General features: G+C 40.2%; 1 protein-coding gene across 3 annotated transcripts in view; it reads right to left on the bottom strand.

Annotated features, from left to right (window-relative positions):
• Ints4 (integrator complex subunit 4) overlaps positions 1–15,259 on the bottom strand; it is a 122,943-nt gene that overhangs the window by 82,396 nt on the left and 25,288 nt on the right. For all 3 annotated transcript variants that reach the window (XM_070034928.1, XM_070034929.1, XM_070034930.1), the window contains exons 4-6: positions 13,164–13,270; positions 2,971–3,156; positions 453–503 (exon numbers count right to left, since the gene is read on the bottom strand). In XM_070034928.1, coding sequence (XP_069891029.1) covers positions 453–503; positions 2,971–3,156; positions 13,164–13,270 — 344 coding nt within the window. The remainder of the gene's footprint in view (positions 1–452; positions 504–2,970; positions 3,157–13,163; positions 13,271–15,259) is intronic.

Raw genomic sequence — 15,259 nt, 5'->3', positions numbered from 1 at the left:
ATGGCTTTTCTATAACTACCCAAGTCATTCTTTGACAATGATACATTCATGTGACATCTTTTCATATGATCTCCTGGTCTTGGTTACCCTTTGAAACAAGCTTAATTTACTAGTGTGATGTTCAAAATGTGCCCCATATATGGCCTACCAGAAGAGATAAAAAGACTACCACTTTTCTTTTTCCAAACACTGAATTTTTCTTCACGCAATCTACTATTCACATTGAGCTACCTAAATCTTCCTAATAGTTCTTTTCATAAGTGCTACTCAATAGCATCCTACACTCTCTTTCTGAAAATTATGTTCTGAATATGACTTTACATTCATCTCAACTAATGTGGCTGCCATTAGCCAGCCAAGGTCCTTATTGCTTTCAGGTTCTGAGAACTAGCATGCCACCATCTCCGCTTCATGAACCTCCTCCCCTACCAGACAAGAACCATTTAAAGTACCTGATTATAAATTGCTTGGTGTAATTTCAGTCCTCTTTCATGGAGCTGCAACTAGATAATAAAAGTATATCGTAAGTTAACTGTTAATAAGATCAGTATTTCCAATGTTCCTCAAAACTTCACATACACATTATATCACATTAATAAGGGTTCCCTTTAGCTAAAAGCTGTGCCACTATATATTATATAGTAATCCTCTGAGGTCAGAGGATTAGAAGTTCAAGGCCAATCTGGGCTATATTGTCTTTGATTTCAAAGACAGGAAGGAGAAGGGAAAGCAGGGGGGGAGGGGAAAGGAAATGAGGGCAAACAAGAGGAAAAGAGGAATATGAAATAAAAATAAGAAAGCTAAGATGAAGACTAAGGCATAGCCGGGCGCTGGTGGCTCACGCCTGTAATCCTAGCTACTCAGGAGGCTGAGATCTGAGGATCGCAGTTCAAAGCCACCCCAGGCAGGAGAGACCGTGAGACTCCTATCTCCAATAAACCACCAGAAAACCGGAAGTGGCGCTGTAGCTCAAGTGGTAGAGCGCTCGCCTTGAGCTGAAGAGCTGAGGGACAGCGCCCAGGCCCAGAGTTCAAGCCCCACGACCGACAAAAAAAAAAAAAAGACTAAGGCATAGATCAGTGGTAGATCCACTAGATAAGTATAGCATTTATAAGACCCTGGGCCTTCACCACTGAATATGATGTAGCATACAAAAAAAAAGCAAGGAATAAGGTAACTTCCTCCTTGAAAGCACTATTCTTGTAACTTTCATTTACATTTCTAAAACATGGAAGGTATACAAACTTTACCTGAAGTCATATCCTTCTATGATGGGACCAGATACCTGGAAGAGGGATGTGACTTGGTATTACAACAGGAACAAGCTATATCTCCCATGTTTCAGAGATACAGATGAAAGCTACTAGAGAAGCACAAAGAAAAATATACCATTAGATAGGAATGTGTGTTTTTCATTTTGATGAGGCTACCATGAAAACCTTCCTGAAAGTATACATAGGTATATGCTGGGGGAATTCAGAATGTATCCAAGGCAACACTAGGCATGAACTTAAAAGAGTGAGGTGAAAACTGCTAAGAAAAAAAAAAAGTCAGATGCAGTGATGCATGCCTAGAGTCTCAGCTACTTGAAAGACTGAGGCAGGGAAAATCCAAGTGTTTGGGATGTATCTTTAAATTGCCTCTCTCTCTCTCTCTCTCTCTCTCTCTCTCTCTCTCTCTCTCTCTTTCTTTCTTTCTTGTCGGTCGTGGGGCTTGAACTCTGGGCCTGAGCGCTGTCCCTCAACTCTTCAGCTCGAGGCGAGTACTCTACTATTTGAGCCACAGCGCCATTTCCGGTTTTCTGGTGGTTTATTGGAGATAAGTTTCACAGACATTCCTGCCCGGGCTGGCTTTGAACTGTGATCCACAGATCTCAGCCTCCTGAGTAGGTAGGATTACAGGTGTGAGCCACCAGCACCCGGCTTCTTTATTTTTTTGCAATTGTTTTGAAACATGGTCTTACTATGTAGCACAAGTTGGCCTAAAATTTTACATGTAACCTAGATTGGCCTTGAATTTACAGCTCTCCAGCTCCATTTCACAATGCTAGGTTCATAAGAAAGTTAAGAGACTCTTTTTTTTTAAATTGTGAAAACTGTACAGAGGGGTTACAATTATATGAGCAAGGTAATGAGTATATTTCTTATCAAGCATTGTTGTCTCCTCCTTTGTTTCCCCTTCCCATCCGTGCCCTCCCATCTCCCCCCTACCCATCCTCTCATCCCCCTTCTGTTCCCCTCTCCCCCACCATGCCAAAGTTGTAAAGTTCATTTTTCAACATAACATCTTGTACATCTCATTGTTGCAATGGATCCACCTGTATCCCTATTTAAACAATTTGTTTTTTCCCTTCCCCTTCACAAATTATACCAACATCAAATACAGTGAAAACAAGGGATATATCGTGGGGGAGGGATGTACAAAGCAACAAAGAAATCATCTTATAAAATGTTAGAAACAATAGCAAGAAAGAAAAAACATTTGAGTCCTTATCTTTGGGTTCATTTCACCTAACATCAACTTACCTGACCATTTCTGCTTGTCTCAGACATATACTAGTTATTACAAAAAAGGGAACCCATGGGACCTATGTTTCTTTGGGCCTGGCTTACTTTACTTAATATAATTATTTCCAAGTCTTTCTATTTCTTAACAAATGGGGCAATCATTCTTTCTGATGGAGACATAGAATTTCATTGTGTATAAATACTACATTGTTTTTTATCTATTCATCTACTGAGGGGCATCTGGGTTGGTTCCATATATTAGCTATGGTAAATAAAAATTCTGTCTCTTAAATTAAAAAAGAAAACCAAAAAAAAAAAAAGTGCTAGGGTACTTCTCAGTAGTAGAACTCTCATCTAAATCACAGGAGGCTCTGGGTCCAATCCCTTGCACAACAAAAACAACACAAAACTATCCCAATTTGTTTCCAAAAAATAAAATAATAATAATAATAATCACACTTACCATGGCTTTTATAGCTGCTGTTCTGACACGTGGGTCTTGATCACTGAAGTAATCCCCTATAATCTTCTGGACATCTCTGGCAGTTAGGCCTTCTGCATCTTTTGTAACACTTTTCTCCAGAGAGCCAAGGTTGCCAAGTAATTGCAGGCACTTGTTTCTTACACCGTGGGAGGTGTCTGTCAAGTGCTATTCAAAGGAAAATAGAAGCAGAAAGGCCCATGATTAAGTTACCTTGCAAAGCAAAAACCCAGAGACAGCACTACATCAACTCTAGGGCTCATTTCAATCACCACATTCTCACCAGTATTATAGGATTGGGTTGCTTGACTATTTACAGCCTCTCTGCCTTTAAAAAAAACATGAATCTTTAGAAAACAAGCATTCCACTTTTTTTACCTTTATATTTCCAATAGTCGGTACTTTGCGTAGTATAAAGCAGGCACTTTAAAATTTATCCCTAAATTTCATTGTTATTTGCTATCACATCTTCATACAAGACAAAAATGTATAAATTCTTAAAGTCTTAATATCCACACAGAAATTTTTATTTATTTTTTATTTATTTATTTATTTTTTTGTCGGTCGTGGGGCTTGAACTCTTGGCCTGGGCCCTGTCCCTCAGCTCTTCAGCTCAAGGCAAGTGTTCTACCACTTGAGCCACAGCACACTTCCAACACAGAAATCTCTCTCTCTATATATATATTTTTTTTTTTTAATTTTTTTGGGGGGCTTGAACTCTGGGCCTGGGCGCTGTCCCTCAGCTCTTCAGCTTAAGGCGAGTGCTCTACCACTTGAGCTACAGCGCCACTTCCGGTTTTCTGGTGGTTTATTGGAGATAGGAGTCTCACGGTCTCTCCTGCCCGGGCTGGCTTTGAACCGCAATCCTCAGATCTCAGCCTCCTGAGTAGCTAGGATTACAGGCGTGAGCCACCAGCGCCCGGCTTATATTTTTTAAAATCAATAAATACATACATGTAACAACCCAAATAAAAAGCAGAACATGACAAACACACAGCCCTCATGTCTTCTTCCAGGAACCCCACCTCCACATCACCAAAATGTTTACACAACTGGGCACCAGTGCTCATGCTTGTAACTAGCTACTCAGGGGGCTGAGATCTGAGAATCATGGTTTGAAGCCAGCCGAGGTAGGAAAGTCCAGGAGCCATTTACTTCTGATTAAGTACCAAAAAAGCCAGAAGTCGAGGTGTGGCTCAAATGGTAGAGTGTTAACCTTGAGCAAAAAAGCTCAGGGAAGCCAGGAGGCTGAGATCTGAGGATCGCGGGCAGCCCGGGCAGGAGAGACCGTGAGACTCCTATCTCCAATAAACCACCAGAAAACCGGAAGTGGCGCTGTAGCTCAAGTGGTAGAGCGCTCACCTTGATCTGAAGAGCTGAGGGACAGCGCCCAGGCCCAGAGTTCAAGCCCCACGACCGACCAAAAAAAAAGCTCAGGGATAGTTCAAACCTGACACAAAAAGATGTTGACACCGATTCTAACAACACCTAGATCCACTCTGATTCCTACTTTATAAATTATACTTGTCTGGCTTCATTTGCTTACAGTTACACATGTGAGATATATCCATGGTGTGTCACCTAGTAATATTACTTCATTCTCATTACTATATAGCGTTCTATTTATGAATATATCAAAATCTATTAATACGTTTTGTTGAGAGATACTTGAAATATTTCTAGTCTGACTATTTGAATAACAGCACAGTGATTATTCTTGTATGTGGCTTTTGGTTATATATGTTCACATTTTTGTTGGCTACATACTTACGACTGTAACTGTGGAGTCACATATAGAACCTAGCATTTAGCAAATTAAAAAAAAACAACCTACTTAAAGCTAGGCATGATGGTACACTACTGTAACTCCAATTATTTGAGAAACAGGAGAATCATAGTTTCAGATGAACCTGGGGAAAAAGTGTGAGGCCATATCTGATGAATAAAACTAAAGCAAAAAACTAAAGCAAGCATAAGGCCAATAGTTCAGATTCCAATATTGGGAGACAGGGAAAAAAAAAAAAAGCCTACCTAAAAGGGAAAAAAAAAAAGGAAGAAAAGCTTACTTAAGAGAAAGATTAAGCATGGTAATACATGCCTATAATTCCAACACTCTAGAAACTGAGGCAAGAAGATGGCAAGTTCAGTTATTCTGGGTTACAAAGTTACAAGCCAGTCTGGCTAAATGCAAGATCCTGTCTCAAAAAAGTAAAGAGAAAAGGAGGGGAGGAATGGAAGAGAGGAAGCATAGAAAGGAAGAGAAGAGGAGGGAAGAGGAGGGAAGAGAAAGAGACAGGAAACAAGAAAAGGATGAGCAAGTAAGTGAAGGCAAAGAACAGAAAATAAATCTGAAAGGAGCAGAAGTAAGCAATAGCATGAACTTTCTAGCAAACATGTCTAAAAACAGGATATTCTAACATGACAGGTAGTAAGCACATGTGAATGGTTCACCTTAGAGGGCTCCAGAGAAAAATTTGTGAACCAAGTAAACCAAGTGAGAAGTTAGAGTTGGTGAAAGCCATGCCTTAATGGGATAGTTAGATGGGTAGACTGGCTTAAATGGGACAGGAACAAACACAATCTCAGGAAAGAACTCCTATGCAGAGGGGGAAGGGAGGGTGACTCTCAAAGTGGGAATCTCCAATTATAAATTTGGCTCAATCAAGAAGCTTTACTGCAGGCCACTGTGGTTGCCTCCAAGTTGTTTAGGCTAAAAAATGTGAAACACATACTCTTACAATGACTTTCATGTAATAAGGGTTTAAAACTGAGAAATGAAGAGAAACTTTCAGATAATGAAGCAGACCACGATGGTGTTTGTCAACTGATAAAGTAACTGGTTAGTGGATTATCTATATTCAGTACAAATTGTTGACTGAATCATCAGCCCTGGAAAGTTGCTATCACAATTATAAATAATGTATTTGATTTTCAAATAAACTAAGCATCCTAGTTTCTACAGTCACCAGGCAACAATGACTCATAACCATGTACAACACAGGAATCTTAATCCCAAAAAGTCTAATTCACACCCTCAACAATTACAACTTGAACAATTAAATTTGATGATGTACTTCCCTTATGGGCCATTTCTTACATCATGGCCATCATCATTAAGAATTGCCAAATGTCTGAACATGCTATTTTGGTGTTGTACATTTTGTCAGACCAAAAAGTGCCACCACTCTTTACATTAATAGAGTGAGAGTAAGCAAACCACATCTACAATGTTACTAACAATCAAACTCAACCAAAACTAGAATAAAATTTAAAAATAAACTCAGACAACTAGTTGGAAACTTCCCCTATAGAGAAAAAAACTCAAGCATTACGTATATCAAGAAAAGTTGAAAACAGAGTTACAATGAAAATAATTGGACTGGGAAGGTGGCTCAGTGGTAGAGTGCTTGCCTTGCATGCATGAGGCCTTGGGTTCGATTACTCAGCACCACATAAGCAGAAAAGGCCAGAAGTGGCACTATGGCTCAAGTGGTAGAGCATTAGCCTTGAGCTCAAGAGCTAAGGGACAGAGCCCTTTGAGTTCAAGCCCCATGACCAACAACAACAACAAAAAAAAAAAATTTCTTGATTCATTCAGTTTCCTGCAAATTATTCTTTTTTCCAAGCAGTACCGGGGTTTTTAACTCAGGGCCTCCTGCTTGCTAGGCAGGCCCTCTAATACATGAGCCATACCTCCAGCCATTTTGGAGTTGATTGTTTTCATGGTAGGGGTCTCACTTTATGCCCAGGCCAACCTGGGCTACCACATTCCTATTAATGCTTCCTGTGTCAATGAGGGCCCAGCCACTGTGCTTTCCCATAGCTCAAATAACAGACCTATTCCATTGCACTCAGCCATTAAGTGAGATACAGCCTCCAGAACCACAGTCCTCTGAGCTCCATTTCCCAAGCAATTTATTCTTAAGGATAACCTCTTCTCACAAACCACACATAATATTTGTTTGGATAGAATTTTATGTGTCAGGGGCTGGGAAGGTGGCTCAGTGGTAGAGCACTTGCCTTGCATGCATAAGGCCCTGGGTTCGAATCCTCAGCACCACATAAGCAAAAAGAAAAAAGCCGGAAGTGGTGCTGTGGCTCAAATGGCAGAGCGCTGGCCTGGGCTGAAGAGCTGAGGGACAGCACCCAGGCCCCAGAGTTCAGGCCCCACGACCAGACCACCCCCCCAAAAAAAAAGAATTTTATGTGCCAAAAAGCTGCATGTTGGCTAGGGAGGTGGCTTAGTGGTAGAGTGCTAGCTTTGAGCAAAAGAAGTTCAGGGACAGTGCCCAGGCCTTGAGTTAAGCCCCAAGACTGGCCAAAAAAACCTGCATGTTTCTATCTAAGTTGCTCTTTTACCGGCTTAATGTATTTTTTTGTCATATTATTAAAGGAACAAAAAGAGACTGGAGGTGGGCACTGATGGCTCATGCCTATAATTTAAGCTATTCAGGAGGCTAGTATCTGAGGGTGTGCACCACTTCAAAGCTGGCCTGGGAAGACAATTCCCTGAGACTCTTTTTTTGGGGGGGTCAGTCTTGGGGCTTGAACTCTGGGCCTGGGCGCTGTCCCTCAGCTCTTCAGCTCAAGGCGAGCGCTCTACCACTTGAGCTACAGCGCCACTTCCGGTTTTCTGGTTGTTTATTGGAGATAGGAGTCTCACGGTCTTTCCTGCCCGGGCTGGCTTTGAACCGAGATCCTCAGATCTCAGCCTCCTGAATAGCTAGGATTACAGGTGTGAGCCACCAGCGCCCGGCTCCCTGAGACTCTTATCCCCAACTGACCAGCAATAAAAGCTGGAAGTGGAACTGTGACTCAAGTGGTAGAGCACCAGCCCTGGGGGGGGGGGGGGGGGAAACCAAGCAAGAGTAGATGGCACTGGATTCAAACCCTGGTACTAGCTAGCATTCACATATATACAAAAGAGAAAGAGAGAGGGAAAAAAAGAAGACAGAAAGAAACAAACTATAAGGAAGCCTTATAGGCAAAAAGAAGATCTTTGTTTTCCCAGTAAAATTTTATCACTGGAAGACCTCCCCAATTTCAGTGTATATCTGATGTGAAAGAGAATGGATTTCTTGGTCAAATATGTGAACTATGTCACTTCATCTTAAAAATAAAAATTAAGTGGAGAACCACCTAACAAAAATTAGATGGCTAAGAAAGTTGGATCACAAGTTCCAAGCCAGGCAAAGCTACACAGCAAGATCCAGTGTTAAAGCTAAGGTGTCCAACAACCAAAGAATCTCTCTCTCTCTCTCTCTCTCTCTCTCTCTCTCTCTCTCTCTCTCTCTCTCTCTCTCTCTCTCACACACACACACACACACACACACACACACATCATGGAATACTAATCAGTCATAAATATAAAATAATGTCATTAGTAGGAAAATGGATGAAATTAGGGATCATGTTGCAAGAAATAAGCCAATCTCTAAAAGCCAAATACCTTAAATTCTCATTTATTTATTTTTATTTATTTATTTTTTTTGGGTCCGGTCATGGAGCCTGAACTCTGGGCCTGGACGCTGTCCCTCAGCTCTTCAGCTCAAGGCTAGCACTCTACCACTTGAGCCACAGCGCCACTTCCGGCTTTTTTCTTTTAGCTTATGTGGTGCTGAGGAATCGAACCCAGGGCCTCATGCATGCAAGGCAAGTGCTCTACCACTGAGCCACCTTCCCAGCCCCCAATTCTCATTTATTTATAAACAGAGCACAGAGAAAAAATGATGGTGAGGGCAATGGAATATGGATGTAAAAGGGGGATCTGTCTAGGAGGAGAGCAGTAAGAGTAGGGCAGGGAAAGGAGGGATACTGGTATGTAAAGAGGACCAAAGAATACTACATATACAGAAAGATAGCAAAACAAAATCCATCAGATGCTGTTGATAAAGGATGCATGCACAAGGCCCTACATTCAGAGCATAGCACTGAAAAAGGATATTAAAACTAAAATTATAATCCAGCAATTCCATTTCTGGGTATATATCCGTATAAGGGTTGTAATAACAGAATGTTACAGGCTGTAGGACATTTAAATGAACAACAGAAGTTTATTTATTGAGGGTAGAAGTCCAAGATCAAGGTACACTCAAATACTATTTCTTATGAGAGCTCACTTCCTGCATTGCAGACACCTACCTGCTCTGTCTTTACTTGACCTATCCTCTATGCATCAGGAAACAGTTTTGGTCTCTCTCTTTCCTCATATTTCTTTGGAATGGAGGGTATTGAACACAGGGCCTCACACATGCTAAGCACATGCTCTACCAGTATGCCATACCCCCAGCCATTCTGTTTCTCTTCTTCCACAGATATCAGTCCCAATCTATTGAGATCTCACCTTTACAACTTCATTTAATCTTAATTTCCTCCTTAAAGGCCTTATACATTGGGAGTTAGGGACTCAGCATATGAATCCTGGAGGCACACTATTCAGTCAATAAAATACACGTAAGAATTAAAACCAAGACTTGAATAGATATCTGTACACCCACATTAATATCAGCATTATTTGCATTAGGCAAAAGGCAAAACAAATCTAGTACCCATCAACAGAAGAACAGGGTTAGTGGCACAGCCTGTGTAAGAGGCCCTGGGTTTAACACACACCACCACCCATGGAAAACACATGTATACAATAATGAATAAATAAAATATGGTACATACATGCAATGAAAGATACAAAATAACAAATATATGATTCCAGTATTCCAAGTAAGTGTAATCTAGAATAGCAGTATTCTAGAATAGTCAAATTTATAGTCAGGAAATAGAATGTTTAGTTGTAATAGACTGGAAAAGGATCACATTTCAAGGCCAGCACCAATAGAAAAGTTATGAGACCCCTTCTCAACCCATAGTTGTGTACCTGGCATCCCAAGTTACATTGGAAGCCTGAGATGAAAAGATTATGCCAGGCTAGACTGGGCAGAAAATTGTGCAAGACTCCATCTCCACAGAAGGGAAGATAGATACTGTGGCACATGCCTGTGATCCCAGCAATGGCAGAAAGCCTAAAGGAGGTAGATTTGGGTTTATATAAGCACTAGGAAAATAACCAGAGGTATAGCTTAGTGGTATCATAGCAGCATAACAAGCACAAGGCCCTGAGTTCAAACCCCTAGTACTGCCCACACATACACCAAAACAAAACAAAACCTAAGACACAAACACATAGACCTGCCTAGGACAACAATGGCAGGATCATCACTACTACCTTCTTAACAGTCATTAGGGAAATCTTTAGAAACAGCAATATGCAGAAAGCTGTCATCTCTTATAAAAGGTAACAATGCCTTCTGGAATATCTCCTGAAGAATCTGAAGCTGCTTAATGGCTACTATTTTAACCCAGTAATATAATCATTTATCAGCATTATCAATCATATATTAGACATAACTGTATATATAGCTGTCTTTTCATAGTATTGGCAGTACAGTTTATTTTATGGTAGCATTACTACAAACATGTGAGTAATGATGATGTAAAGTCACTGGGTGGTAAGTTTTTTCAGCTCCACTATAACAGCACTACATACATGGCCCATCACTGATCAAAACATCATTATGCAGTCCAGGACTATATGAAAGAGGGGGGAGAGGGGAGGGAAAGAAAGAGACAGAAAGAGACAGAGAGAGACAGAGAGAGACAGAGACAGAGAGACAGAGACAGACTATTTGTGTGTGTGTTGGTCCTGGGATGAAACTCATGGCCTAGGTGCTCTCCCTGAGCTTCTTTTGCTCAAGGCTAGCATGCTACCACTTGAACCACAGCTTTTTTTCCCCCAAAGATTTCTTTATTGAGATTAAGTAATTACATAAATTTCACGCTACTGTGGCATAGTTATACTTAGCTAAAGTCACAAACACCTTTTAACATTCACAATAAGCATCATCATTCTAATCTACAAAACTTATGAATAAAGAAAAATACAAAAACCTCAAGTTTTATATACAAAAAAATTTAACTCTTATAACATTAACAATAAACTATCTCTTCCAGATCAGGTGATATGTACATTTCTTTCCTTTTGCTTAGTATCAGCTGTTTCCTCCTTTTCTCTCATTCCCAGTCTGTATTCCCATATAGCCTGAAATTAAAGGCACATTCCAATCCCAACCCATTAGCTCAAAAAGCATCTTGTGAACTCCATGCTTGGCTAGCCTTTAACCGTGATTTCCCAATCTCCACTTCCTAAGTAGTTAGGATGACTGGCTTAAGATGTCAGGCCTGGCTTAATCTGCTCTTCGTTTTCTAGTGTTGTATGTCAGACGTTACAAATGTATAAACTTATAAACTATCCTTATCTTTTTCTTCTTTTTTTTTTTTTTTTCTGAAACAGAGTCACACTCATTAGTCTAGTTTAGGCTAGCCTTGAACTCAAAATCATTCTGCCTTGGCCTTCCAACTGCAGAGATTATAGGTGCAAGCTATCACACCTGGCTCCATTCTATTTTACTGTAGGCACTTAAATTATATCAAAATACTGTATTTACCATTCTTTTGTCTTTTTTCAACAAGGTCTCACTATATAGCCCAGGTTAGTAAAGAACTCTATGTAGCCTAGGCTAGTCTTGAACTTGCAATCATCTTGCCTCAGCCTCCTAAATGCTAATTACAGTGTGCAACACCAAATCCAGTTAAGCAGTACTTTAACTGCTTACATTTTCATTCAGCTCAAACTATTTCCTAATTTATCTTCTGATTTTTTTTTTCAGTCAATCGTGGGGCTTGAACTCTGGACCTGGATGCTGTCCCTCACCTCAAAGCAAGTGTTCTACCACTTGAGCCATAGCAACACTTTCAGTTTTCTCGTGGTTAACTGAAGATAAGAGTCTCACAGACTGTCTGACCCAGGCTGGTTTTGAAGTGAGATCCTCAGATCTCAGCCTCCTGAGTAGCTAGAATTACAGGCATGAGCCACTGGTGCCCGGCTCTTTTGATTTCTTTTTCAAAGAAGTATGTTATTTAATTTCCATATATTTGAGTTACTTAAATTTATTTCTGCTAATTGATTTTTAATTTCATCCCATTATGGTTAGAGACCTACTTTTCATTATTCCTATTAAAAGACTGAATGTTTTACATATAAATCACATCTCAACTTTTAAGAAAACACAAACATATAGGACTTGGGGTAAAACTCAGAGGTAAAACACATATTTAGCATGGATAATGACCTAGATTCAACCCTGGCACTAACACACAAACAAACAAAAGGGCCAGGCCTGATGCCAGATTCCTATAATCACAGTACTCAGGAAACAGAAGCTCCTGGACATAATCAGATAAAATCCCAGATTCTCAAGAGGATTGAGAGTTCAAAATCAGTATGGGCTATATAGAGAAACCCAAAACTAAAAACCATAAACAAAAAAGAACTCCAGTTACTAAACATAATATATTTGAATGTCTTTTTGTTGTTGTTGTTGTTTTGTTTTGTTTTGGTCGGGTGTAGGGCCTGAACTCTGGGCTTGGATACTGTCCCTCAGCTCTTCAGCTCAAGGCTAGCACTCTACCATGTGAGCTACAGCGCCACTTCCAGCTTTACTCTGCTTATCTGGTGCTGAGGAACCAAACCCAGGACCTCATGCATGCAAGGCAAGCACTCTACCACTGAGCCACCTTCCCAGCCCCCATTGTATTTCTTTTATAAATCAAAAAAAAAAAAAAAAAGGAAAAAAGAGAAGGCAACTTTTTCCCCTCCCCCCCCTCCCGCCCCAACAGTAGTGGGGCTTGAACTCAGGGCCTGGACATGTCCCTGAGCTTCTTTTGCCCAAAGCTTGCACTCTACCACTTGAGCCACAGCACTACTTCCGGCTTTTTTTGTTTATGTGGAATTGAACCCAGGGCTTAATGCATTCTAGGCAAGCACTCTATCACTAAGCCACATTCCCAGCCAAGAGGCAACTCTTAAAACAATAGTTCTGGGCTGGGATTTAGCTCAGTGGCAAAGTGCTTGCCTAGCAAGCACAACATCCTTGGTTCAATTCCAGTACCAAAAAAGAGAAGACCAAAAAAAAAAACCCAGTTAAAAAAAAAAGCAAACAACAAAAAACAATAGTTCTTGGCAAGCTTATTATAGGTTTAGGATGTAGCTGAGTGAATTTTACAGCACCAACCACCTTTCCAGTTGATGCAAAATTGTTCAGGGAAAAACATCATTCTCTTACCTTGCAAGCTACATCAACTAATCGTGATTGGATGGCTTGATTCTCTGGTAGTTTGGTGCCAATTGCAAGCAAAGTATCCAGCAATTGAGCTAGGACTTGATGAGACTCTAGAAAAGATGGAAAGCTAGGTTATACAATTTCCAAAGACCATTACAGAAACTAATTTACTTTGTCAAGAATTTCTGGCTGGGCCCCAGTGGGTCACACTTGTAATCCTAGCTATTCTGGAGGCTGAGATGTAAGGATTGTATGAGCTAGCCCAGACAGAAAAAGTTTGTGAGATTTTCATCTCTAATTACTACAAAAAGCCAGCAGTGGAACTGTAGCTCAAGTGGTAGATTGCTACCCTTGAGCACAAAAGCTCAGGGACAGTAAGGGCCCAAAGTTTAAGCCCCAGGACTGACAACAGAAAAATAAATTTTAAAAAATTATCAGCTGGGGGATGGGAAAGTGGCTCAGTGGTAGAGTGCTGTCTTGCATGCATGAGGCCCTGGGTTCGATTCCTCAGCACCATATAATCAGAAAAAGCTGGAAGTGGCACTGTAGCTCAAGTGGTAGAGTGCAAGCCTTGAGTTGAAGAGCTCAAGGACAAGGCCTAAGCCCAGAGTTCAGGCCCCACAACCAACCAAAAAAAAAAAAAAAAGTCAGCTGATTTCTACTATCTAATCCTAATGCTTTCAACTACAAGCTAAATTCCCAAAGTAACTGGATCTAAAATTTGAATCTTTCATAGGACTGGGCACAATTCTACTCACATATTAGGTGCTCAAAAATGTGGTGCTTGACTGATTTAAGATCCTTCTTTCAGCTCTTCCAGAACTTTCATGATGAAAGTCCAAATTCCTTAGCAGGGCATTTATACATACATACAAGGCCTTCACCACATGTAGCCTGCCTAACTTTTGTAGCTCATCTCTTTCACATCTCCTCTAGCACTTTTTCCCAACCACTCCTCATCTTTACACAAGCTAATTTCTCTACCTAGTATACCTCCCCTATCACCAACTAATTTAAAGTGTTACTTTCTGTGCACAGCTTATTCTAATCCTCAAGAATTGACCACTTCCTCCTCCTTGTTCCATAGCTCTCTCTCCAGCAGATATAACACTACTTATTTATTGCTATCAGACTACAGCTGAAGACTGAAATATTCCTAAAGATAATGACTTTTGCTGTTGTTTTGTGCCAGTCTTGAACTCAGGGATTAGGTGCTGTCCCTGAGCTTTTTCTGTGTGCTCAAAGCTAGTGCTCAACAAGTTGAACCACAGCTCTTTGAACTTCCAGCTTTTTGGAGCATAGAGATAGAAGTCTCATAGAGCTTCCTACCTGGGCTGGCTTCAAACTACAATCCTCAGATCTCACCTTCCTAAGTAGCTAGGGTTACAGGAATGAGCCACTGGCACCCAGAAAAAACTGTGTTTTATTTACCTTGGCATTCTCAGAATCTAGCACAACTCATTATGTGTTTAATGAATGTTTAGTATGGACAAAGAGCCAAATACAAATGAAGCTATGGCCATCTTCTCAACCTCATCATCTCTGTATAAAAGGATCTGTGTGTTCTAAGATATGGTTCTTACAATGCTGGTGGTATACAAGAGGAATTTGGTGGCATATTTTATATTAATAATTATGTATATATTTTAATGCATATAATAAAATACATATTGATGTTTAAACTGTATATTGGAACCTCTTTGTACAACTATTCAATAACACAATTAAAGAAGTAAAAAAAAGAGAAAATGAATTTGAGGATGATTTAATGACAGATGTGTATTTATTTGAAAATTAAAATCTATAATTTTTAAGAAACAAGTTTAATTTTCAAATTAAAGGCATGAATTATACGATTATTTCTTTGTTGCTTTGTATGTCCCTCCCCCACAGTATAACCCCTACTTTCACTGTATTTGATGTCTGTATAATTTGTGGAGGGGAAGGGGAAAAACAAGTCATTTAAATAAGGATACAGATGGACCTGTTGCAACAATGAGAAGTACAAGTTGTCATGTCAAAAACAAACTTTACAACTTGGGGGGGGAGGTTTTGGTGGGGAGAGAGGGAGAATGGGAAGGGTAAACAAAGGAGGAGGC

Source organism: Dipodomys merriami, unplaced genomic scaffold, assembly GCF_024711535.1.
Source record: "Dipodomys merriami isolate MVZ:Mamm:240054 unplaced genomic scaffold, mDipMer1.0.p SCAF_25, whole genome shotgun sequence".
Classification (NCBI taxonomy): domain Eukaryota; kingdom Metazoa; phylum Chordata; class Mammalia; order Rodentia; family Heteromyidae; genus Dipodomys; species Dipodomys merriami.
Note: the sequence above shows the minus strand (reverse complement) of the source record. Positions and strands in the feature narration are given on the sequence as shown.